At 45.1% G+C, this 27,348-nt stretch overlaps 2 protein-coding genes across 8 annotated transcripts in view; one reads left to right on the top strand and one right to left on the bottom strand.

Annotated features, from left to right (window-relative positions):
* LOC114796395 (FERM and PDZ domain-containing protein 4-like) overlaps window positions 1–14,429 on the bottom strand; it is a 30,760-nt gene extending 16,331 nt beyond the window's left edge. For 2 of the 6 annotated variants that reach the window (XM_028990310.1, XM_028990311.1), the window contains exon 1: window positions 10,932–11,153. In XM_028990310.1, coding sequence (XP_028846143.1) covers window positions 10,932–11,071 — 140 coding nt within the window. In that variant the 5' untranslated portion in view covers window positions 11,072–11,153. Of the gene's footprint in view, window positions 1–6,160; window positions 6,270–6,442; window positions 6,975–10,931; window positions 11,154–14,310 lie in introns of those variants that run through there. The other 4 variants (XM_028990313.1, XM_028990314.1, XM_028990312.1 and 1 more) reach the window with 3 other exon arrangements.
* Window positions 14,430–20,627: 6,198 nt separating this feature from the next.
* Window positions 20,628–27,348, top strand: part of LOC114797018 (rho GTPase-activating protein 6) — a 33,137-nt gene continuing 26,416 nt past the window's right edge. Inside the window, exon 1 of one of the 2 annotated variants that reach the window (XM_028991607.1) lies at window positions 20,628–21,259. In XM_028991607.1, coding sequence (XP_028847440.1) covers window positions 20,918–21,259 — 342 coding nt within the window. In that variant the 5' untranslated portion in view covers window positions 20,628–20,917. The remainder of the gene's footprint in view (window positions 21,260–27,348) is intronic. The other variant, XM_028991606.1, reaches the window with a different exon arrangement.

Here is a 27,348-nt window from a genome sequence, read left to right as displayed (position 1 = left end):
TGCTAGGTACGAAAAAGTGCATACAAGTTCTGCAAGTAGCAGCATCCCTCAGATTTGGGTGGCCATTTCATTCACTTATGCAGCATGCTTCATATTACAGTTAAAACAATAATAGATGCAAAACAGTTGGTTTTACTCTCACATTTTTTACTCTCACATCACTCAAATGAAATTATAATACAAAGCAAGACGTAAGGGAGTAATTACCTGTCCCTTTTTCTATAGGATACAAATACTACGCACTTGTGGCATTCCATCACATGAACCCGATAGTCGTCGCCGCTCTACGCTGTTTAAATAATTCACCTTGACAATCTCGAGGAGTGGTGAAATTAAATCCAGACTGTGGTCACAGCGTGGCTCCCATCATTACCCTTCAGGGTGGAGAGGGCTGAGCATGATGTTGTCTTTAAAAAATGACAACGGGAAGGGCTTAATACGGGATACTTTATAAGCCACTCACATTTTTAACACGATCGGATTATTTCAATTAGTCCAATGGCTTCTTTTTTTTAAGTGCAAGATTCTACACCCATAAGACAGTGAGGGACATTTAAGAAATGGTTGGCCCTTTTTCTTTTCCCCATTCCTTAAAAAAGTAAGACTGATTATTCAACTCATGTCCTACACAGTAACACCGTACAGGATGGGTCATTTTAACATCCCGGCTATTTTTTCAGGATTCTGACACTTTCCCGTCCTAAATTTCCCTCTGGGTTCAATAAGGTTAGTATCAATCTTCTGTTCAATCACTCAATCACATTCAATCAAAGGCAGTCTTGATATCTGTTGCCATGGCAGTGCGGGTCTGGCGAGTGGAGGTCTGCGGTAAGGCAGGTGAGAAATACCGTGTAAATAAGTTAAAAAAAATTGAAATTAGAGTTGCTTCAGTGTAATATGTGCAAAACGTGAAAAACATGCTGGTTTTAATATTGAGTGAAATATGAATACCTTCATTAATACAGTCATACATTTCAATATTTCACTCTATTCTCTTTATCATGTTTCTGTGAACACAGAACCAAGCACAGCTGACCAAGCATTTGCAAGTTCCTAATCAGGGAGTGTCATCTAGTGGCATTTTCACATAAGACTCTGAATATTAACATGGCTTTACAAATTAACTTTTTAAATGTATTTTATATCTAATATTGAAGACTGTTATCATTTCAGCCTTTTTGCAGTGATTCTGTCATCGCTGCATGGGTGGGGGGCGAGGGACGCAGGTAGGCCCCGCCCCTTCTTCGCCACGCTTCTGAAAATACGAGTTGTGAAAGGGATTATGTAACAACAATCCTCATGAAAATTTAATGATGAGACAAATGATAAGTGGCCATCCCTGGGGGAGGCGCCAAAAGCCGACTGAGTGCAGAGAGTGCTCCACCATCAACACGACTCCATTTGGAAGTTCACGCACCAGAGATCTCGGCGTATCCAGCCCACACAACGCTGATGTGTTTTCTGAAAATCTTTTAATACGCCCGACCAGCACAATCCTTACTAGCCCCACACACTCTGTACACCCACCGACTTGGGCTTACACTGTATAGCCCAGAGGCATGGAGGCATCACAGGTCACATACATATTTTTATTTTATTTTTGGATGTATTTTTATTGTCAATTGTTTCAGCACAGCAACTTTTTTTGACTCTGTGACAGTGACCAAGTCAAACGAATAGGTTCTGCGATCTATGCCGGAGTTTCCTATATTCCTGATTATGATGTACGCCGGTTGTGTGTATTTTACTGTGTGTGGCGTGAGTGTCCATTTTTGTTGTTTTGTGAGTCCCTGCCCTGCACTGTTTCCTGACAGCTTTATTAAAATAAGACCGTAATGGTAGGAGCAGGTCTTCTGTGATTGCTGTAATCTCTCGAATTAAAGATCCTTCTGTATGTCACTGAATGTTTTTCCGGAGCAGATATTTCTTGTGCTTTTACGGTCTGTGAAATCTGTCACCCTGCTGTCAGATGATGCACTTGGTACCTCACTGTTTCCATCTCCATAACAGTGGCATCATTAATATTCACAGCTGCTGTGTGTTTAAATGCAGCAGAGTTAATATTCGTAACGTCATTGATGTTGCAGTGTTGTACGGTTCTCAATGGTGGTGCTCACCACTGCTCTACAAGATCGATCGCATCTCCAGCCTCTTTATGTTGCATAACAAGACCATTCATCCTTTGTGTTATAGGATGGGATGGTGCGCCACACAGACGTACAGGCAGATCTTTCATGTACTGCATTGAAGGCTACACCCTTCGAGGACGTCGGTATGCGTATTTGACAAGCGGTACCACTGCCTACCCCTCTGCTGCGCTACTGCATCACCACACCCACATCTCCCCGTTGGGGAACGTAATCACTGAAGCCATTCCAGGAAGTGACTGGGTGCTGCACCAATTAAAATGCAATAGCACCCGCCAACACAACCGTCAATGCACCTGAGCACACCAATCATAAACAGCCCATAAAAGCAGCCGACCGACCAACAGGTGTACAGCCGCACAGACTAGCGGCTTCAGTTGTACGGCCAGGGCCGGCATTGGTGATTGGCTGAAAGGACAGCAAAATATCAGCATTCCGAACTCATTTCTGCCTAATTTACCTTGCTTTACCGGTCACAATGCAAAGCGGCGAATGGTGTCTCCCAGTCGTGGTGCCCTGAGCCCGGCACACTTTAATCAGCTAATGCTTGACTAGGATAATGACATTATGAGTTATGTATGCAAACAATCATCAACCCGTTATTGATCATGTTGATTGGCTGACTGCATGCCAGCAACGTTGACCAGGACTGCATTATCCTCTCGCGCATTACTCCTTGCATCTCAGCAAATAGAAAGTGGTCTTTATTGTCACCCGATGCATTCATTCAAGTTTTATAGATCTATAAGAACCCACTGCAAATTCTTCCAGCCGTGCAGCCTCGCTGTTGTATTTGCCGCAGCGCATGCGCGCGCCATTACCTAATGCAGCGGCAGTGCCATGCACCCTGTGTTCAGTACAATCTGTGAAGGGAGCAAGAGCAGTAGTAGCGTGGCGGTATTACACGCATGCACTGTCTTTTTGGCATTTGCAGCACCTGTCGTGCGTGATGGCTGACAACACACTGAACACCGTAAACCCTCTGGCCCCTTGGTCCCGTAATGCTAACAGCGGACATCAAACAGCCTCTGTTGTGGAATTGCCCCTCAGGCCACAGACTTGCTCCGAATGCTTACGTGCATTATTATGCTATATTTCTCCGGTGCCAGGCTTTGAAATTGGAACAGGACTGTCTGCATGGGACCCCTTCTTTCTCTCTTTATGAGACATCTGTGTCCCGCTACGGGCCATTTTATTCTGTACAATGTTTGTTCCTGAGTGGCCTCTACTTCAAAAAGGAGACACACTTTTTATCTCTGGTGATTAAATGGGTTAGCACCAACGCCCTCAGCAAAAAATAATTCATCATTATAAATTAACAATAAAACATGCATAGATAAAGAAGCCACACACAGTTCAGAACAAGGGTGTAAGATGTATGTCACGTCTGCAGGCATAAGCGTTTCCAGAGCTTTTCTTCAGCAGAATTTATCCAAAGTTGCATAACTTGCATAACGTTAAGGATCCATTTTAGAGACGAAGAGGAAGAGTTATGAATTAAATATGCCGGCACCATAGTTCCCCAAAGTGCTTCTTTTATTACACTTTTCTTTTTTCTAAAATAACACAGAGAACCGACACCTTTCTAAATATATATATATATATAAGATTTTATGTTATGCAGATAATTCTTTTCTTTTTTTTTACAGTGACTGACACTGTTGATTAGCACACTTGTTAAAAAAAATGAGTATTCACGACTAAATCCTGAGGTCTGGGATGTGAGACAAACAGCAAAAAAAAAAAATAAAAATTCTTCAGAAGGAGACAGACAAAGAGGCTTTAGATGACTACAAGCGCGACAGAGATGAGAAGGAGCACCCTTAAATTTACTCGTGCACTCAGCCATTTGCCGTAGGAGAGAATGCATATGAGCTGGAGGATAATTACCCGCAGCAGAATCGCCTCTGTTGCTGAAGAACAAGCGCTCTGGAGAGCTTCCATAACTCTCGCATTGTTAGATCCGGGCTACAAATTGATTGTGCTTGGGCTTGTGACCTAACATTAATATCTACTGGCAGTCAGAATGTGCTCACGGACTCTTGGCCGGATATTGGGATGCAAGCCCAAGAGCAGCTATACCAACACGTACGTGAGAAAAAAGCAATCACAGACGTTTAATGAAGCTGAGGAAGGTTGACACTAAATTCACCTTGCCTTATACATGCACACACACGTGCACTAGCCGATCGCAGTTATGATTTGCATAAACCAATCAGGACAGGCCATGGGGTATAGAGGAGAATGGATGATAATTCCTCGGTACATGATTTGTGTGGCCCATATACTTGCCATAAACATACGGTTTCGTTAAACTAACACAGATTATAATAACACAATAACAGATGCTCATTGTGTAGCAATGATATCAACTTGAAAACTATGGAGGGGTTGTGGCTACTCTATTGGCCCAATTAGAAGACTTTTTTTCTTTTTTAAAAATATATCAAATACTCTTAGAAGGAGTATATAATATATGGTATAAAAATATATGGAATACACATAACATGAAGTACAGAAATATTGCTATGTTGCACTTGACATGAACTGGACTGAACTCATATTTAGCGATATGAGTATGAATTTATATGAGATTGATTACAATCAGGGCATTAACATTCACTTTATCAGAACCGACACTGTGTGCTCTTTACTTAAGACCCTGAATCGCTGAAATTAATGTCTAGCCCTCACTTATGATTATACTGAAAAATCATATGAAATGGCTCTTGAAGCAGTTATCACTTTTATAACACGCTATGTTACCTCCTACTCTTTTAAAAAAGTAATAATAGTCAGGATGTGAAAGCTGCTGGGTTTACGTAGGATCGGTGGCAAGTAATGCACAGTGGTCTTTCAAATGCCGTGTAATTATGTCATTAATACATAAAAGAATAGTGCGTTGGCATGCATATGATTCATAGCAAATATAAATAGGAACGTGTTTGCAATATCATAGCTTTAATTGAGCAAATCTATTAAATTCACACGGAAAGTCAAACACCCAGGATTTCTGTGTGATGCATGGCATCTATAATCTGACACGGCTCCATCAGATTGTTAATTCATGGGTGGCCTCTTCACAAGCGGGCATAATGAGGAACATGCGAGCTAGTCACAGGGGACTCCAAACTCTATTCCACAACAGAAGGAGCTTCACAATCACTAAAAAAAACAGACTAGTATATGAAGCAGCTTTAAGGCAAGTGTGTCTTGGCACAACACTGTGCTCACAGCTCCAGAGGCAACTGTTGCCAATCCTTCATTTTTTCCATTGATCTTCGTATCATATTACCGTTATATTAATTGTACCAGTGATCATTGTGGAAAAACCTAATACAGCTATGAAAATCTGTATATGTAAGAGATAATTACCACAATGTTGAAAACTAAACCATTAAGTTGATTTATTTTGATTAATAAGGAGAAAGGACCGTCTGTTTACATGATAGCCTTTCAGCCCATGGCCCATGGAGGTGTATTACATATTATAAAGATGGATTAATCCTGCTTAATTTGTGAAGCTGTGCATTATTCATTTATTTCATGCATGTAAATTAAGATCTAAGAGTTCAGCCTCTTATCACAGCTTAGTTCATGCGCGTCTGGACATTTCCTTTTTAAAAAAAAAAAAAAAAATATCAGATATAGCAGCTGAGTGTACAGCGTGTGTAACAGCCAGAAATCCTTTAGGAAGATTACCCAGGATTCCAATCAAGAACACCCGCCAGCCCGCTAGGTGTGGGCGTCACTGGGTCTGTCAGGGGAAATTATCAAGCTTAACCAGTTCATGGTCAAATGTGGACGGGCAGTGTCAGAGGTCAAGGTCTCCCCTCTTCTACTCATGCTCTCATTTCCTTGTGACAGTTATGCCAGCACGTCACGCTCACTTTCCCTTCGATGAATACAAGCGATGCACGGTAATGCACGGTAAATAAATAAATCATGCATGATAGCTGTTGCACTGGCTTTTTTAAGTTCTGCGCCCCGGGGTCATCGGGGAAACAACACACCTGACAGATCAAACACAAAGTCGGAGCGCTGAGGATTTTCTCGGCTCCAAGAACAGCACCTCATTAAGTTCCATTACTTTGACTTTCTCTCCACGCCGCTCCTTCTCCCTCTCTCTCTCTCTCTCTCTCTCTCTCTCTCTCTCCCTCTCTCCTGCCCACACGTGACAAGGCAAGGGACAAGTTACCGAGCCTCCGCTCTCTTCATCTCAGAGACCCCCGACATCAGGATGCACAGCCAGGAACAGAAAAAGGGCCACGACCCCCGGCGTCCGGCCGACTCACCCCGGCAGCTTTGGCATCTTCACAAAGCTGAAGACGTCCATCCGCGCAGCGGGCTGTGGCCAGAGGCGAGCGTCTAGAACGCGCCCTGCACCACCTCCATAGTCAGATGAGAAAAAGGACGGAGGGATGAAAGGAAAAAGGGAATTAGAAGCAGGAGCACGAAGGCACGGGGGGCTTCCAGGGGTCGGGTGGAGAGATTAGTCCCGTTGTCTTGGCTTGTGCACGGCCGAGCGCTCGCGGTATCCTCTCCTCAGCGCCCGCGGACCAGCAGCCCGTGGAAAAGGATCTGGCAGCGCGGCTCCTTCAAAGCATGCCTCCATCGGCTGCACCGAGGCGGCTCTATTTCATTTCCATCGCAGTGGAATGATGTGCAGAGGCTGTGCAGTGACAACAGCTTCTGAGAGAGGGCGAGAGAGGGTGAGAGAGGGAGACAGAGAGAGGGTGGAAACAATCGGGAGGGAGGGGTAGCAGGGGAACGCAAATCACTGTTGATGGAGGCTCCCCTCCCCTCCTCCTTCGCCAGAAAGGGCACCATCATCAGTTCCCCGGCACTTTTCAGAATGAAGCGAGAGGGACGGCGGCGAAATGGTGCCGCTGAGCGTGACACGCGAGCTGCCAGGGTGACGGGGACGGGGGAGTGGGGGAGGGACGGGAGCGGCGAGCTGCGGCGGGGAGGGATCGGAGAATGCAGGTGGGGGGAGAAAGACCCCGTCCTTCTCCGGCAAGCTGTAGAACAGTCACGGGCGTCGGAGAAGTAATGTGCGCTCTACAGACAGAGGCCATTAATGGACAGGGCTGTCTTGAACTCCGACCCCCTCCGAAACGAATAAGGGAACGAGAGAGGTGCAACCTCACGCACCCAGCCGAAGAGGCGCTGGGGTGTCATCTCATCACGAGCCCATAACGGAAATGAGAAAACCTGCTGAGTCGTTACGATTTTTCTAATCAATATTTAGTATCAAACTATGAAAGGCACAGAAAGTGTGGAGGAGCACGAATGCATCTCACCAATTCAATCATGTAACATAGGCGCACAGACCATGCAATTTTTCACCTTTTGCATTGAAAATGTACCAGCAGCATATGCTAATAGCACTTTAACACACACAGGAAGTGTTGCTGGGTAAGGAGTTAGCTATTTAGCTGGCTAGCTAGCTAAAGTCCTTTTCATTTTTCACGTTTAGGACATTTTTGTGACATTTTTGGCTTCAGCTGGGGACATTATTGACTGTGTGAACTTTTGTATTTGGAATTCTGTAAATGCTACCATATGTCCTAAAAAAAACCATTATTGACTGTGTGAATATGGAACTAAAATGCTAATGCACCGCACGGGAACTAATGCTCTGATGTGTTATGAATTGATTTGTAATATGAAGCAATTTCTGACAGGGACAATTACACACACGAGTGTGCTTTAAAGGAACAATGTCTAAACTCAAACCACCAACAGACAGCCAGTAAGCGTGGGTCTTGCCGAACTCACCCGAAAAGCCACCCTGAAAAAGGTGTTAATTATTGCAACGGCTGGTTGGAAATGGAAGCTGCCGGGTCCTTGACCCATTACTAAAAAAACAACCTATTAGCGCCGAGTGCTCCCAGCGGCACTCCAAAAGCCCACCGTGGTCCGTGATGTCAACAGGTATGATATTTGAACCGTTTTCCCCGTCTAATTTCTCATTTCAAGGCGACCGTGAGGCCAGAGGGACCAGCGGGAGACAACAGCAGCTGGCAGTGGAATGGAGGGCTGGAGCAGATGCGGAGGGCGCGCTCCGCCTGATGGATGGCGGAGTCTCCTGCGTCTAATTGTGGAAGAAGCACCTTTCATTAATCACACAGGCCCGACGAGCCGCCACCGTCACCGACAGGGACGCCTTCCTCTGATTGGATGTTTCATCGCTTGCACTGTGGTCACGGCACAGTTCACACGCTCAAAAACCATCAGGTCCGACAGAGGGAAAATATTTGGTATGAAGTTCCATTCCAGTTCGGGACAATTACCAATAACCCGAAGCTGAAGAGAAGCGATAATTCGGGATATGACTCTGGAGCGGTCCAGCCTTGGGTCCCCTGGTAGCGGTGAAAGAGTGTGTGCACTTCCGTACGCGTGTGTCAGTGTGTTTGTGGCTCAGGCGGAATATTAAGAAGGCTCATCAATAACGTTATCCCACATTCCACAACGTTAAATAAAATCTGAAAATGCGAAGGGAGGCTCCAAAGGCGACAGTGATTAATAACCACCTCTGCAGACACCGCACAACAATTCTATATTAAAATGCCAGTCCTGGTTAGCACCGCGCCTTTGACTCAAAGTGCCTTTGCTGGAGTCTCAGTGCTTTTGATTTGTAGCCCTAAAAAAAGTCCAAACCCCTGCTTGTCCCTGATTTCTAGGTAAGACTTTGATTTTACACTTTTTCAACAAAACATTTGGTTTATTGCCTTAATAACTGAAAATAATTTGTTTAATTTTCATGTTCAAAGATTCAGTCCAATTTCATAATTATTCATCAGGAAAATCTGCATCAGCATATGAAATGTTACAAATATTATGAATATTAAGTACGTATCTGAGACTACAGTGCTCCCGTTTGTGTTTCACTGCATAAATAATGGCACACACAGATGCAAGCCACATCTGGCTTATAATTATAAAATGTCCACATGCTCCCATTGACATAGTTCTTTCCAAGCATCTGTGCGATGCTCTCCTCTGAGTTAAAAAGTGTGAAGTCCACGTCCATTTCTAAATCAAGTTGTAGGCTTGCATGCGGCGATCGGACGCTCGTGGTGCTGAGAACAGACGCGTCAACTGGCCTTCCACTCAGCCAGCGATTTTTTGGTTTGAAGCCTGCTGCGTCTGTCCACAGTGTGACTAATCCAAGATCAGAAGACGCCTGAATGCTGCTTATGAGTCTGCAACCACGGTTCCGAGTCGTAGCTCCATCCAATATTAATCAGCACTGAATGTGGGACAGGGAAGAATAAGAAGATGCACGCGTGCTGTAGAGCCTCAGCGCGTTTCTGAATGTTGGTCAGTCAGGGTCTTTGGGCCGGGGGCCAGTCATGAATGGCAGGAGATATTAAGGTCAAGATGGAGCCACTTCCCGGGGACCGTGTTGCCTGTCTTGTCCAATCGGAGCCGAGACTCTCAGGCTTTTTGCAGGAAGCAGCAAAAAGTTCATTGGTTCATTTAGCTGCAGCGGCTGTAATTTTTTTTAATCCTGTCAGAGCTTAAATTTACTATCTTGGCCGAATTTGGTTCTCTGGGCTGAAGAAGATGTTGGGATTACTCAAAGATTCATGTTACTGTGTGGCTTGTGCTGTATTAGATGTCTAGCGATCACAATTTTTTACATCTTATCTCAAATGAATCACATTTTTCTCAAACCAAAAAAAGGAATATCGGTAAATTCATAAATAACATGAATTATTTGGTAGGTCTTGAAAATTTTGGGTATAATACCATCTTGACACAACAGAGAATACCAGTAGCATGCCCCCACGGTTGCCTGATTGATAATTCTGTTTATTTGCACTTTGTTTTTACATAAATGAAATGTAAATGTATTTATGTTAATCTAACTTCATTTTAATTGTCATCTAAAAAGTAATCTAAAAAAAGAATTAAATTGATTTAATTGTTTAATCAATTATGTAAAATACATTAATCTACCTCATCACTAAAATGATTTTTAATAGTGCACAATTATTTCCATGTGTAAATCTAGTTCATCATGCTCCCAGCACAACCCTCATAACGGGAGGTGTTCTGCTGATTCATCTCCCGGATTCAGCATTTCCAACGTTAAATGGACATGTGTGAGCGTGTGTGCACACCCACCGCAGGCCTGGGTGACTAAGTGAGGGTGGTGGTAATCACCAGGCTGGGGCTGATGGGGGGTGGGGAGGACCCAACAGGTCTGCCACCCTTACCCCGTCTCGGCCTGACCCTCCGGCCCAACGGTCGACCACGTGCTGAACCTCGCTACAGACATCATTTACATGAACACCTCGCCTCCGACAGGCCTAATGAGTGTGAGAGGCCACCACTGAATTATTCATTTCCTTCACGTGGAGATTCCGAGTCATGGTTTAAATAATTTCTAAAAAAGTCATTACCTGGACATTGTGACTTGTTCAAAATTTGCTTTGAAAGTGCAAATAATGTGTTCCGCAGTGAATAAGTGAAGTTTCAATATAAAGTAGGAAAGATAATTCACATCTATAAAAAAAAAGAAAAATAATGCACATTATTTGGAATATTACATTAAGTGCATGTATAATGTGAATGATTGCTGTTGGAACCGGGATATGGCATTGTAAAAAGACGTATTTGTCATTTTAAAACCATCAGCTCCTCTTGCTGAAGCAATTACACATACTTTCTAGAAAAAAAGGTTTTTTAGTCTCCCTCATGAACTCCTTCCATAAAAAAAAAACCCAACACACCCTGAATAAAATCCAGCCTTACGGTGAATCCTGTACTCACTGTATCACCGTGAAGACGCCCAGCTCACTCTCCGAAGAGTCCATGGTGGGAGCTGAAGTTCCAGGCAGAGGGCCTTCCGTCGCCTTCTCTTCCTCCTGCCTTTTTCTCAGCTTTCTCCCAGACACCTGTGGGCTCCACATCCAGTGTCTCCTCCGCCCCGCCCCCTCCTCTCCGTTGTGCCAGGGTCTCGGAGCCACGGGCGGCCGGGCGAGCCCAGATAAACGGTGCAGCTACTGGCGCGCTCGGCCGCGAATGAGACGGGGGGCCGATGGCCTGAGGGAGGCGGGGGGGGCGCGCCTTCTGCCTCGATAATGAAATAACATCACATTCCGGGCCAGTGCACCAGCAACCAACAGGGATCAATGGCGAGCAGCTGGACCCCGTTGAGTGCCATGGCCGGAGAGGAGCAGGGAAAATGGAAAACGCCGTGGAAGTCAGCGCTCCCTGCTCACGTCCTTATGTCCTCGTGGGACTGTGCATGTGGAAGACAGCCACCGCAGGGTCTCGGACAGAACCGTGTATTTATGTAACTCATTCCAGGCCCAGCCTCCGCCAACAACTGATATGTTTCCATAAAACAGAGGCTCGATATTCACTGCCAGACTCCATCCGCATTTCTACTGTCAATACTGAAAAAAAGAATGACGATGTGGAAAATTCCAAAAAAGCCAAACCTTCAACCTGACTGTATGAATGAAGATCATTTCAGAAGATAGGAGCACGGGTGATATTCTAAAAAACTCTGGATTTTGGTTTGAGACTATGCATAGTGGATATATCATAAATGAGATTTTACCTTTTTGTGTTCAACTGCCCAAAAAATATGACCCTTCATAATTTTAGAGATCATAATGTCATTATAATGTCATTTTTGCATTATTTTCAGAGTTTATTTTCCTCATGCAAGAAACCATGGCAGCTTTTAAAAATATACATTTATATATCTGCAGCCCACACAAATTGTGGAATTAGTGTTTTTAAGATGAATATTCACTGGTTAAGCCAGCCACCGCGGTGTATTTTTAGCGCGAGACGTCTCCAGTGAAAGCATCTCAGCGCGGACCGTACCACGCCGGCCCCCTCATGCGTGAACTAAATCAAGTCTTCCATTAGTTATGAAGAGGCGCGGCGCACGTGTGGGAGATGCGTCTCGCCTATCTGCTCATTTTTTTTATTTGGGGGGGTGGGGGGGTTACGTAAGACTCCCTGTCTGTCGTCAGCGTAAAAAAAAAGACGGGGCCCTCGCCGCCGCCGAGCGCATGCAGTATTTAACATAAACTGGAGGCGCGCGTCTTATCCCTCGCCGCAGAAACGTTTACGAACACGTCTGCTTGCGTAAGCCTTCTGCCAGCCTGTCCCTCTCCGAGTGACGAGGAGACGCGGCCTGCGAGCCGCTGTGGCGCAGGGTGACGGCGAAAAGGCCACAACAGCGAACCGTCATTCCCAACACGGGCCTTCGCTAGTTCCACTGGTTTCGGCTTTCTTTAGGTTAATTAAAGATTATTCAGATGACAGTAGCGTAGGTGTAACCCCCCCCCCGCGACATGAATATTTAACATGGTCCCATCCAGTCATGTGGCGTGACACAAGCCCCCGGGCCACCGCGCGCTGCATCACTGGCCTGTTTTTCCATTACACACGTGCGCGCACACACACGCACACACACACACACACACACAGGCCGCAAACGTAACCCAGACTTTTTATGCGATGTGTCCCACTGATGGCTGGGAGTTCACAAGCCGGATCCGTACTCAATGGCAGCAAAACTACCGTAAAACAGGGACTGGAGCAGAAACAAGCCGCTGTGGCGGGACGCCGCCCGCTTAGCTTCCACCTTTTCCTGCTTATTCTTACGTTTCTTTTCCCCTCCCAACCCCATATACAATAACTAATGCATTTTTAATAGAGCAGGGAAAGCAGAACCAGCCCCATCCAAGAAATGCCATAAAACACCGATCCACAATAATCTGTCCGTCTAAAAAATGATAAAAATGGTCTCAGCGGGGGTGTCTTTTCTTGCACAACTATGGGAAAATATTTACTTTATTGGAAGTCCTCAGTCTCAAACACATTAGTAAAAAGTGTTTTTTTTGGTTTCAGAGTTCATGAAGCAGAACTGACTCCGGATGCAGTAATTTGCATAACGTGATGAGAGCGGCTCCACGCAGACCCTAACGTAACTCAATCTGACCCGGTTATGACCCAGTTCAAGCCACCCCAGGAAACACAGGAAAATCTTCATGCGTGCTGCATTCTTTCTGAAACAAGGCTGCATTTCTTTTTGCCATATTATGGATATAAGGTGCAGTAAACGAAAGTGTTCCTCTGTAGCCAATTACGGAAGGCGCGAGGCATTTTGTAAATGTTGCCATGGTTTCAGATGGGACACATCCAAACTACGTTCTGAAGGATCCTCCCAAGACAGCGAGGAGCAGCACAGCTGCTTGCTTTATCCACCGGACGGAGGACATGTCGCACCATGCGGACCTTCCTCATTCGGCCCGCGAGCCCAGAGAAATCGTTACAAAGCCTAGCGACACGAGGGTGGTGGTGGTGGTGGCGATGGGGGGCTGGGGTCCAGTGAGATCATGTTCTCGTATCTACACACTCCTCCCCTCTGAACGTCAGCTCGGGGAGGATCGGGTTCAGAGGATCCAGCAATTATCTGAAATGTGGGAAAAAAATCAATATGCCCACGGAAAGCCGGAAAGGTCACAAAACAGAGGGTGCAGCTTTGAATGGTAGTGTGGAAATGAAGACAGGGCTAACTAATGACCTGAGGACCAAAATTATGACATTTCTAGGACTACATTGTTACACTGTAATCACACCAAGGAGCATATATTGTAATGTCATATTAGTTGGTACAAGACAAAAAATTAATTAAAACATGAAATAAAATCAAATATGGCGGACAGGGCTCAACCACGCTAGTATAATGTACAGCAAACATTTGAGCAAATATCTGATGTATTAGATGTTGGACACAAATCAACCAAGAGACACAAACAATTTAGGTGCAGATTCTGCATATTGTAGACCTGTTAAAGTTAAAGTTTACACATACGCAAACTCTTATGAATAATTTGAACTCTTGCTGACAGAAATGACCATACAAAATATTTGTTCTTATATTCCCAGATTTGAGCTATATTAACATTTAACTCTTAAACAGGGCTTCTATAAACAAGAATAATACTACTAGTAGTAGTATAATTGACAGTAATAATGATTTTTTTTGTTATTTCTTGAATTCCCAGAAGAGTATAGAATGATGTAGATTACATTTTTATCATAACTATAATGATAAAGATGACCATAAGAGTAATGACATCATGATCACCAAGCCTTGTAAATGTACAGCACATCCACTCACCTCTGCCGCTCCAGACTCCTGGTCCTTCTCTCCGGGGCTCCAATTTTCTGGTCTTCCTCCATCGTTTTAACCCTAGACCTGAAATAGCCCCTCTGAGCAAACAGGAGAGTGGTTTGGCGCGTCTGCTCTCTCCGTGACAGGGTGGAGGTGGGACTGAAGAAGGGTCTCATCAGTCGGCCGGTTTTTGATATCGATAGTCTGGAGTCCTTCCCCTTCCAGCCCATACACACAGTGTAGAATTAGAAATCAATATTTGGTGTGCACTGGTGATTCAGCATAGTGGAAACCTGAAACTGCAAGGTGTCGGCCTGGCTGAGGATCTGCTTTCATAAGTGGTTGATAAAGATCTTGTCTGGTATCTAAATTGGATTTTCCTCTCACCATTACTCCCATTTCCCCCTTCATTATGGAGGAGGTGCACCATTTGATGGGTTGCCTGGTAATCGTAGCTCTCCACCTCACCGTCTGACGGTCCTCTAAAGAAATTAAAATGCTTCCAGTGGATTAACAGGAGCCCTCAGATGTAGGTGTCTGAGCGATATGGGATTGAGGCCAATGAGGTAATACAGCGATCAAGATGAAAAATGATGCTCTTTTCCCGCAGGCTCTTAACTTTGGAGTCACTTTACCTCAAGTCAACAACGCCACTTACAACTGGAATTTCTCTGTCTCTGCACAAGAGGTTGCAGCTCATCGCTTATCTCATGCTCATAAATTCACTTTGCAGTTGATTCGCAGAGCTGGTACAGACATGCCGCTCTTAATTAGTGCTTTGCATCACTTATATGTGAATTAGTGAAGCAATAACCTGACAGAGACATTTACAGCATTCATCCGATGCCAGTTACTGCCAGCGGGTAACACACTCGCCTATGAACCAGAAGACCCAGGTTCAAACCCCATCTACTACCATTGTGTCCCTGAGCAAGACACTATACCCTGAATGTCTCCAGGGGGAGACTGTCCCTGTAACTACTGATTGTAAGTCGCTCTGGATAAGGGCGTCTGATAAATGCTGTAAATGTAAGTTACAGGGACAGTCCCCCTGGAGACACTCAGGGTTAAGATTCTTTTCTCAGGGACACAATGGTAGTAAGTGGGGTTTGAACCTGGGACTGAAGGTCCTGAAACCAACACCCTTTATCGAGTGTCAGTAGCAACGTTATTGTCCCTCCAGAGCCAAGCACAATGATCTACCTGAAAACCATCCTTATTCCTCTCAGCCTGCAACAAAATGGTCATTGTTCTGTCCCATTTTTGCAAGTTAGCTATATGTATTACTGACTAGCAGGTGTAATAACCTGTGTTTGAGTTATGCTAATAAAAATAAAAGGAAAAAATAATTTCAGGTGGCCTTAAGAAGCAGTTTTAAGAAACATTGTCTGGAAGAACACAACACCACATGCATCAAGATTATCTATAAAAATGCAGATATATATACCTTAAGCCGGTATACATTGCATAATAGAACTGAAACATTTGAGATTTCTGTTGCAGCGAGTAATGGCTTTCATCTTCATGAACAGTTTGTCTCCAGGACTCTAATTGTGTTTATGGCCTAATGATTTGCTGCATCTCTTTCAATAAAAAATCATTTACAAAGAAACACTGACCCCCGACTTGAGAGATAGTAAAACCTACTGCAGCCTGCCTTTCAATTAAATATTAAAAGCTTCCTCCATCTCAGCAAGACTACCAAGTATAACTTGGCTCCTCACAACACCAGCCAGGCCTCAAAGGGCTGTGTGTTAAGTGCGGGGTTCAGAAACACCACAGGGGTCTCTGAAATGCATGCAGGCCAATTATCAAAGTTAAACTCCAGAATGCTTCAGTCAGGTGGAATTTTTTGTTCTCATGAATTGAGGCATTAAAAGCTGGACTTTAAATTTGAAAATTTCAGATTCTGTGTGTTATGTACAGGAATCCCCTGTTCTGAAATGTGTACATTTTGCAATATATGTATATATTCAATAAATTGGACAAGTAAATGCAGAGGAGGTAGGAGGAGCATGAAGAAAATAAACATAAGGAAGATGTACATAAGCGCAAACAAAATTTGGCTAATCGGTGGCGACAAGACCGGGCACAGGCAAACAAAATCAGGTATGTAACCAAGACACAAGGGTCAGGAGTTCATGCAGTGGAAGTGCCAGCTCAACAGGGCGTGGCCATGCTCTTCAGTCTTTTGTTTCGTGCACACACCAGGCGTGGGTGTGGCATGATCATTGCAACAACGCTAACTTTCTGGTCTGCTTTTATTATTATGCTATTTGTGATGTGCATTATACATATGTGAGTGTTGCATATGATTACAGGTGATGTTAACACATTAGAATTCGTAAAATAGGACATTCTAGCTTCAGTGCTTCATGAGCAATCCAGATTTTGTTTTTCAATTCTACCAGATTTCAGCCACAAAAAAGAGGATTTTGCCACCAGGAGATATAATCAATTTAGGTTTGATAAGAACACTGGTATGTATATATATGTTACATCTGATTGTTATTTAATAGTGGTGTGACTCTCATGCACATGTGTACACGCAACGTGCCGCTCTCTTACACACACACAAACTTACTAGCATATGTCTCTGAGAAGGGATTAACCCCAATCATTTAAAACCAGACCATCCTCTGATCAGATATGGAAGCCAAAGTCAGATAAAAATGCACTGAAAGTGTTGCGCAACTCCTCTGCTATGCATTAGCACAGACCAGTGTCCATTTTGGGAATTGCACTTATATTTGTAAGGAGGATTTGTAAATTTGTGTATTTTTAGGTGGGATCAGGTTAAAAGCATTTGACATCCAGAAAACAGGGCCTTAATATCCCTTTATCCTACATTTCTGTGTGTGTGTGTGTGTGTGTGTGTGTGTGTGTATGTGTGTGTGAGAGAGAGAGCGAGAGAGAGACAGAGAGAGAGTGGTTGAGTGAAAGAGGGATGAAGAGTAATTGGAAACTAATTGAAACTAATTACTAATTGGAAACTTTTCTCTTTTATGAAACCATTCGTGGCAGCAGGCGGTTGGAGGAGAAAGTGCTGCCCCCATGTACATTTCAGCACCACAGAGAACCATCCCGTGTCCGTGGCACCGCCTAAATCATCACAGAGAGAAAACCTCCCACGCGCTGTACTGTACACCCCCGGATGCCTTGAGGCAGACATCAGGGAAAAGGCTGGGCAGCGATTTAAACCCATCGCTTCCATCACACCCTGCACGTCGAGCTTGTGGGTATGGGCCTGTGTCAATACAACAACGGAGAGTGGATCCACACAACAGATATATGTATACTGCGGTCGGTTCCTTGTAGGATCTCTGACAATGGACATAAAAATAATAATTAAAGTAAGCCAGTTAATTATTATTAAAGTGATTAAAGTTAGCCAGTGTTCACTTTTTACAGCGTATGGATGCTGTTGTTTGTTTAATGTGTTTTTTTCATTACAGTAGTTCAAAATCTGTCTAATTAATGCTTATGAGTAAAGTTTTTTTTCACTTTACTATAATGCTACTGACAGCGGGTTTGTTTGGTTTATTCACATTAAGGCAATGCTAGAATATTAGGTGTGACAGAGTGATGAAATATTTATGTTTATATATTGTTCACTTTTTTTCAGTGTAGTTTGCTACCACTGACCAAAGGCATCCAGTGTTCTGCCACCCCACCCTAGGTGTCCCAGTATGGGCTCCAGCACTTGCGACCCGGAAGCGGATTAGGGTGGTGGGTTGTGAGTAAGTGATAAAAAAACGAAATGGAAATCTGTGATTTTATGTTCTTACAGATTCTTCAGCACATCATGTGATGGCTGTTCGGTCACATCCTTGTTCACAAATCTCAGTGCAGAGACAGTATGTACAGTGTTAGAAACTTAATCCCACACAAGACCATGTGGGTGAACTCTGGCTGAGATGTAGACATCTGCCTTAATTTCAGAATCAGACCAAACCTGTCTTATGTTTCTGCCAAAAAGCTGCCACGTCTTACAGGGGATCATTTCAACAGTCACATTTTTGCTGCCAGACATATACACAATATGGTTTGGTGCCAGAGCAGAACTAAAGCAATAATTTTTGTTGTAAGGGATTTGGTTGTTCTTTACACCAATACAGTTAACACATTTATGGAACTTTTTTGTAATCTGTATCCAGTCCATGTTCAGTACACTTTAGGAATGCTTCTGCTTTGATATGTAATGATTATTGGTTTGTTTTTAAATCATTGGTTCTCTCTGGTGGTACATAGGCTCCCTCTAGTGGTAGGCAAAGAGTTTCAAAGATTTATAATGACACTGGTCCAAAAAATAAAGGGAACATTTAAACAACACAATGTAACTCCAAGTCGATCCCACTTCTGTGAAATCAAGCTGTCCACTTCAGAAGCAACACTGTTTAACAATTCATTTCACACGCTGTTGTACAAATGGAATAAACAGGTGGAAATTATAGGTTATTAACAAGACGTCCCCAATAAAGGCGCGGTTCTGCAGGCGGTGACCACAGACCACTTCTCAGTTCATATGCTTTCTGGTTGATGTTGAATGCTGCCGCTGCTTTCACTCTAGTGGTAGTCTGAGACGGAGTCTACAACCCACACAAGTGGCTCAGGTGGTGCTGCTCATCCAGGATGGCACATCAATGCGAGCTGTGGCAAGAAGGTTTGCTGTGTTTGACAGCATAGTGTCTAGAGCATGGAGGCGCTTCCAGGAGACAGGCCAGTACATCAGGAGATGTGGAGGAGGCCATAGGAGGGCAGGAACCCAGCAGCAGGACCGCTACCTCCACCTCGCACTGCCAGAGCCCTGCTAAATGACCTCCAGCAAGCCACAAATGTGCATGTGTCTGCTCAAACGGTCAGAAACAGACTCCATGCGGGTGGTATGAGGGCCCGACGTCCACCGGTGGGGGTTGTACTTAAATCCCAACACGGTGCAGCATGTTTGGCATTTGCCAAAGAACACCAAGATTTTCCACTGCCGCCCTGAGCACATGTCACATGACAGAGTCTGGAGATGCCGTGAAGAACGTTCGGCTGCCTGCAACATCCTCCAGCATCTGGTTTGGCAGTGGGTCATTAATGGTGAGGGTGGCATTTCTTTGTGGGGGCCGCACAGCCCTCCATGTGCTCGCCAGAGGTAGCCTGACCCCTTGTGAGATGATATACTGGTTCCTCCTAATGCAAGACAATACTAGACCTCATGTGGCTGGAGTGTGTCAGCAGTTCCTGCAAGACGAAGGCATAGACACTATAGACTGGCCCGCACGTCCCCCAGACCTGACCTGAGCAGATCTGGGACATCATGTCTCGCGTCTTCCCATCCACCAACGGCACGTTGCACCACAGATTGTCCAGGAGTTGGCGGATTCTTCAGTCCAGGTGTGGGGGAGGTCCCTCAGGACACCATCCGCCACCTCATCAGGAGCATGTCCAGGCGTTGTATGGAGGTCATACACACACGTGGAGGCCACACACACTACTGAGCCTCACTTTGACTTGTTTTAAGGACAGTACATCAAAGTCGGATCAGCTTGTAGTGCGTTTATCCATTTTGATTTTGAGTGTGATCCAAATTTAGACCTCCATGGGTTGATAAATCTGAATTCCATCGATACTTCTTGTGTGATTTTGTTGTCAGCACATTCAACTACATAAAGACCAAATAAGAATATTTCATTCAGTCACATCTAGGATGTCTTAATTTTGTGTTTCCTTTAGTTAATCAAGAATTGTATAAATATATATTTTAAGTTGATTGCTTATGCAAATCTCATTAATCAGCTTAAGGTCATGAAGTTGAAAGAGCTGGTTTAAAAAAAAAAAAGACTTTCACATGTTGATGCTGATATGCAAAGATGAATAGATAATAGATGAATAGATCAGCCCCCCTAGGAAGTATTGCAGAATAAATCCCCATGACATTAACACATACACACATCTACTGTAACGGAATACTTTTATGGCCACCACACTAATAAGGTATTTTTTCCCTCAACCACGGTGAGCTTTTGAAGCCAATGTAATTTTGGACTTTGTGGGGGAAAGAAAAGTTTACTTTCCTTGACTGGGAAGAACTGGTCCTCTATCTGACCAGTGTGTGTGTGTGTGTGTGTGTGAGAATTCCATCCTGGTCACTCCCTCTGCCTGTTAAGATTCTACAGTATCTGATGAGTCTTTATCAGTCATGTACAGTCCTGCAGCTTGAGCCTTTTTTTTTTTTTATCAGTTTTCCTTTCCTCCTTTGCCCCCGGGGATGCAGTCTTTCCGCCCTGTTGCTCCACACTCTGAACGATCTGGCCTGGCCACGTCCTGCTTTTTAAAAAGCCGAACACTTCAAATCAAGTCCAAGTATTAAACATTTTTATTCCTTTTGGAGTTGAAGATCTGCTCGTTAGGTCACATTAGAAGGAAGGTTCATTATAATGGGCTCTGACGCATCCTTCGTTCCGTCTTTTTTTCTTCGGAAGGAGGGAACAACTCGAGCGATGTCTTGTGAAGGTTGTCCCCGCACCGCGTGGACGTGGAGCCTGCTCGGGATCTTCTCCATGTTCCGTGCACCGGTCCGTTTTTGATTCTGGAAAAGGGGACCTGGGAAGGGAAGCGCGGAGACATGTCCGCCCAGGGCTTGCTGAACAGCGTCTTCTCCAAGCCCTACTCCAAGCGCAAGCTGCGCCAGACGCGGAGCCTGGACCCGGCGCTGATCGGGAACTACGGGACGGTCCCCGCAGGTGGGTTCCCCGCCGCCAGGCAGCACCTGTCGTCCTCCAGCCTGCTCGCCTCCTCCGAGTCCTGCGTGTTCCACGCCGACGCCGACGCGAGGAACCCGGCCATCGCCAAGGGCGCACACGCGTCCGCAGCCGGGAGCCCCGGAGCGATCTTCTCGCCGAGGAGGTGGCTCCAGAAGAAGCAGCACCACCCGGACCTGCAACCCGACGCAGTGTGGCTGTCAGAGGTAACGCTCTCGTCATTCTGATGATGATGATGATGATGTTCTTAATGCGCGCAATGCACAGGAGTTCCCTGGTTCTCCAGGGAGAAGGTCCTGCATGGTTCTTCTCCAGCCCAGTGTATACCAATTGATCCATCCATAGCCGTTAGGAACTTTTAAAAAGTTCTCTGGGTGAAGGTGGACCCATTTTTGGAATAGGTACCCCTTCCTCACCCCTGGTGTGGGCGTAGCAGCCCACACCAGGACACAAACACTGACTGATGTTTTGCCGTAAACAGGCCATGCAGATCTACGAGTTTGACAATGGCCATGTTTACCGAACGGCCAGCTCTTAAGCACAGGCCGGCAGGAGACCTCCGGCTCTCCCGTGATCCGTGGTAAGAATGAAACTCTGTGGGACCGTCACAAGATGTCAGGTAAGGCGATGGCCCAACTCCGTCTGCAGCATTCACGACGTCCCGCAGCGAGTGCAGTTACTGTATTAAGGCAAATATTCTTTTCTTGCAGCGTTATTTTGGTTGGCCGCATTCAGAATGCGAAGCACGGCGTGGTTATAAATATCCAAAAGGCAGGAAATGAGGGGCATTCCCAGATGTCGGATTTAGAGGATCTCAACACTGGGCTGTTTACAGGCTCCAATTTTAGCCGGGAATAAAATTAGCAGTCCGCCCCCGATGAGAGGTGATTGTTGGTGCTATTAACAGTCCGGGTCGGAAACTTTACAGAACTTGCTGAACGTTGGCTAGGTGTTCTATTAACCCTACACGGTGCCGAATGGAACCATGCACGGACTGAGAGAATGTTCTGATATTCGCCTTTTGTGGGAGTGCACGACTTTCGTGTTCCTGTAAACATGCACTGTTGCAATACGCACCAAGCAAAGTGAGGAGGAGAATTAGAAGAGCGAGGTCCAGGTCCACTAAACTAGATTCCTTATTTATTTTTATATATCATCATATTAAAGACAGGAGAGGTGCAGGGCAGGGGGGGTCTCGATCGGGTTTTGCCCGAGGTGAGTCTCAAATCTCGCTCCCTCCCCAAAGACGCGGGCTTAGAGCAGATGAAGTTCTCCCCATCGTAATTGGGTCAAGCTGTAGTGTAGGGCCCAGTGTGGGTTCCCCTCTACCACCTTAGGCTCCACAGTCCCGAATACCTCAGTCAGAGCTGTCTGCTTTCTGTTTTGCAATTTCAGAGCGGGCCTCGAAGTCCATATTTTTATTCGGTTCGGTTTCAGTGCCTATCCAGAGCCTAAGAGTTGTTTTCTTTTTGATGAACATTGTGCTTTAGGTCAGGCATTTCATTTCATTTCCTTTCATTCGGTTGGAAAAAAATGTAATTGGTTTTTCCTTGGTTTAGTGACTATGAGCTTGTGTGCATTTGCTGGAGAGAGAAAGGGCAGGAAAAGGAGAGAATTTGTGTGTTAAGATGAAACAATAGAAAAAAAAAATGCTATTGTAATACGAAATCTTCTTTTACAAACATTTTGGCTCCGTTTCTCAGACATGGACCATGACTGTGGTTTGTGTCTCTTGGATGCCACTTGCACAACGCTACACAATCGATCTGATACGTTCTATTGTGTCCACTGATAAGTGGTAGATGCTGTCATCAAGGTTGTCAAAAGAGAATCTTTTTTGTGCCATACTCCCCACCACAAACAAGCAAATAATATGCTGGCATTTTCAAAAATGTTATTCCAAGACATAGTCTGCAGTGCCATATTGTTTAGCCACTGTTGGTTGTTGAACAAGGCATATCAGGTGTGTGTTTAGTACATTGGATGATGAATATGAATAGGAATATTCAACATGAACCTTCACATCCACAGTTGCAGGTGCAGTGCACGCCATTTCAAGCATGAGTGGCACAATTTAAGACTTGTTTATCGTTAAAACGAAACTTCATTCAGAGAATCAATGGTAACGGCGGAGGCTATTTATGTCGCTAGGAACCTGAGACACATTTACGCTCCTCCCATCGTGCAGTAGGAGTATGTTATTGTGGGGTTCAGGACAGTCTCCTGTGCCAAGGGCGCAGCAGCTAATTGGCTTTCCATCGTGGCGATGCTCCTCAGCTGTCAGATCTTCATCTGCGGCAGCTCCAGCACGAGTCAAACATCTGATCGGACCTTTTGAAGTTCATTTAATCTCTCATGCACGCCCATCACATGTCTCTTTTATGACATCCTTGCTATAGAATAAGCACACGGCTGGCATGCCGACTGTAGCCGTGCCCAGCGATAATGTGAGTCTTCTTTTTTGGAATTTAAGGGTTAAATTTTTTTCTTCACAGTCTGCTGAATTCCAGCTATTCCGGCAGATTTCCCAAGCTATCTTTAGTGAGGAACCAAAACACTTAATGGTTATGGTATGTGAGCATAAAACAATGATCTGTGACCTTGGAGCTTGAGGTGACTGGTCTTAACATAGTTGTGAAATGGAGTGGGGCTTATTATGCAGGCAATAAAATCCAAATTGTCTGCTTATTGTCTGAAGCGCAGGCAGCGTAAGGTGCACCTACTGGCTCTTGTGTGTAAGTGTGACGTCCACTGGCCATCGTGACTGGCTTTTGTTCACAGTGACAGAGCTGCGCCGCGCTGGTAGCCCTTTGATGGGTTTAATGTGCAAGCCTGGCATGTGAACTGTACACAGCAGTCATCAGAACATGTTCCCATCTGAGAACCAGACCCTCGGAAATGTAAGCACCATCAGTCAGACTGAGCAAGATTAATCTGTCAGGAAATATCTGTGGCAAGTGGAGGAGATTTAACCCATTGGACCTCAGAATCTTTTCAGACCTTTAGGAGGAATAATGTTCCTGCCTTTCTTCATTCGAAATATTAGTTGCAGCACCATCCAGAAGCCAGTCGAGATGTGACAGAGTACTTCACTTTATTATATCAATAGAGTTGTCCAAAATACAAAAGTAGCGATGCATCTATAATGCAAATATTATAGAAAACAAATATACCCAGTAATGCATTTCAGCGCAGTATATAAAACGAATAAAATACATGGTGGTAGTAGCCTAGTGGGTAACACACTCGCCTATGAACCAGAAGACCCGGGTTCGAATCCCACTTACTACCATTGTGTCCCTGAGCAAGACACTTAACCCTAAATTGCTCCAGGGAGACTGTCCCTGTAACTACTGATTGTAAGTCGCTCTGGATAAGGGTGTCTGATAAATGCTGTAAATGTAAATGTAAATGTAAATACATATAAACTACATATTTGTAATGCACATGTAAAACACGTTTCTTGTTTATTGTCATTTTAACTAATTAATGATTAAAAGTGTGAATATAATTTTTTATTGGCAGCCATCCACATTGGGGCAGTGGGGCAGCCTAGCGGTCAAGGAAGCGGCCTCGTAATCAGACGGTTGCCGGTTCGAATCCCAATCCGCCAAGGTGCCACTGGGGTGTCATGGCTGCCCACTGCTCACTCAGGGTGATGGGTTAAATGCAGAGGATTTGTGCACTGTGTGCTGTGCTGCTGTGTATCACATGTGACAATAACTTCACTTTACTTTGAAGCACATGAACCAGAAACACATCTTTGTGACTACATAACCATCAGAGATGGGTTTTATGACTGATTTCATGTGTCACAGTCAAAATGCATGTAAAGAGTTTTGATATTTCAGGCTAATGAAGTGGACTCATTAGTAGAATTGACCAAGGAACCGTCCCCACACACTGCTCCCTGTTTGCCGCTCATGGCTGCCCACAGCTCACAAAGGGCGATGGGTAAAATGCGGAGAAGACAATTTGTTGTGTGCATTGTGTGCTGTGCTCTGCTGTGTCTCACAAAGACAAAAAACAATCACTTTCACCGTATCATACCAGTCACGTCCAGATTAGCAGGTCCTGATGACCTGTTAAATGCGGGAGACAGCCACAAGGTTGATGTGGACCGAGACTTACTTTGCACTTGTTTCCTGTTTCCTGTTTCATTCTTCTGTTTCCTTTCGGGACTGCGCTCCCTTTTTGTTTGTATTTATTACAATCCCCTTTGACCATGATGCTTCACTTCTGCACCTCGCGACAATACCGTAATTCCACAGTACACTACATTTCACCGAACAATTTGACACCATCCCATTCCATTCTATTTCATTCTGTTCCATACCACACCATGCCATGTTCATTTTATTCTTCTGGGTTATACGTTACTTCTGTTGTTCTATAATCATTCGGTTATTCTGCTTCAAATATGAGAATGTTCTCCATTTTAGGAAATGTTTCTAATCGGAACCAGTATGATCCGTGACTCCGTAGAACCCAGTTCATGCGCACAGAATGCACACAGTTAGTACCAATTATAGAAATGGTTACTCACATGGAGCCCATGCCAGTGTTGAATATGGGGCCACTTGTGGTTCCTCCTGCTGTTTGGTTTGTTACACAAGAGCCCATTTTGATGGAAATGTTCCAAAGCCTCATGCATGAATTCATCCTAATTAATCAGTGGATTTTATTAAAGCCACTGGGAACGACTTTGTAAGAGACCCCCGCGCTGATGGACAGAATTCAAACAAAAAGTAATGCTCATAAGTTCTGTTTTCAGAAACAAAGTATGCTCTGGTTTAACAGAGCCACGTGCCAAAAATGTGTGGAGTCGTACAAATGCAAGCAGCTGATTGCAATGAAAACCCCATTAAATCTGAACCCGAATTAACCCCGACGGGTGTTTCAATTACGCACGGTCTCGGACTTCACGAGACGTCAGTTTGTTTCTTTGCTTGTGGGAGCCTGCCGTTGCCAGGAGACGGTCTCAATAACAGAGGAGAGCGCGTTTTCCTCGCTGGACGTAGCACTGCACCTCTCACTCTCTATTTCTGCTTTTTATAGGGTGCGCGCCGCTCACCTGAAACGCCACTTTCACCTTGTTTGGTAAAGAAACGTCTCCGAAGCACGGGAGCTTCACATGTGGAGCGCAGATATGCATCGTGCTGCTTACAGGGACAGTCCCCCCCGGAGACTTGCTCAGGGACGCGATGGTGGCAAGTGGGGTCTGAACCTGTGACTTTGCGGTCGTCTGGTTCGTGGGCGAGTGCGTTGCACGCTAGGCCACTACCTCCCAGCGATTTCATCCTCGCTTTTTTAAAAAAGACCGATTAGTCCTGTCCACTCTGTTTTTACCGTTGATGAATCACCCAATTTGGACCCAATTACCTGAAAGTTTAGTTTCGACCGCCGCTGCTAGCGTGAAATATAGCGAGCGATGTGTTAAATGCGGCCCTAAACAGACGTGGAGCCCCCCCCCAACGCCCCTACCCATACGCCATGTTTCAGCCCCCTGTGAGAGGCCTACTTCAGATCTGAAACGTGACATCTGGTTTACATGAAGGAAGCCTGAACCCTTGTTTCTTACAACAGAGCAGCGTGACCTGATATCTGGCAACGCTCCGCGGGCGAATGCTTCTCCCCCTGTCAGCGCGGGCTATGTGGCGCGGAACAGGACCGGCCCGAGGCGCTGGTCTGTGATGGACAAAGGGGACGAGTTTGCCGTGTGCTGACCGCGGCCTCGCGGGAACCGGGCCCCTGTCCTTCTTTCTTTTTTGGAAGTTCTGCAGTTGCAAACGAAAACCGGCAGGAATCATAAAATGCTGCGGGATGCTATAAATAGACCACGCGGTGGAGAGATGTTTCCTTTTCTCCTGACGGCTTGACTATATTTTGACTCTCTATTCTCGTTCTCCTTCTTTTTTTTTTTTTTTTACCGTGGCGTCTATTTATTATTCATTGTTCGTTTCATTTCTGCCCCGCCAACCCTAAAAAAAACAACAGCGTAGATTTATTCAGTGCATTCACTTTGCGGCATGTGATGTAAATATTCATTATTTATACGCACAGTGTGCGTGTTGGCATGTCAACCCCCAACCCCAGTCCCCCCCCCCCCCCCCCCCCCCCCCCCCCCCCCCCCCTTTACACGCACGGGCTGCAAATGCACCGCATTTTTAAGTGCTGAGGGCAACGTGCGAGGCTTTATAATGTCGTATTAAGCGTTTAACTGACCAAGTGACGCGTCCAGAAAGTCGGCCTGGCGGCTCTTTTCTCGCGGAGTCAAAACGCTTCTTCTCACATC

This window comes from Denticeps clupeoides, chromosome 9 (assembly GCF_900700375.1).
Source record: "Denticeps clupeoides chromosome 9, fDenClu1.1, whole genome shotgun sequence".
Taxonomy (NCBI): domain Eukaryota; kingdom Metazoa; phylum Chordata; class Actinopteri; order Clupeiformes; family Denticipitidae; genus Denticeps; species Denticeps clupeoides.
Note: the sequence above shows the minus strand (reverse complement) of the source record. Positions and strands in the feature narration are given on the sequence as shown.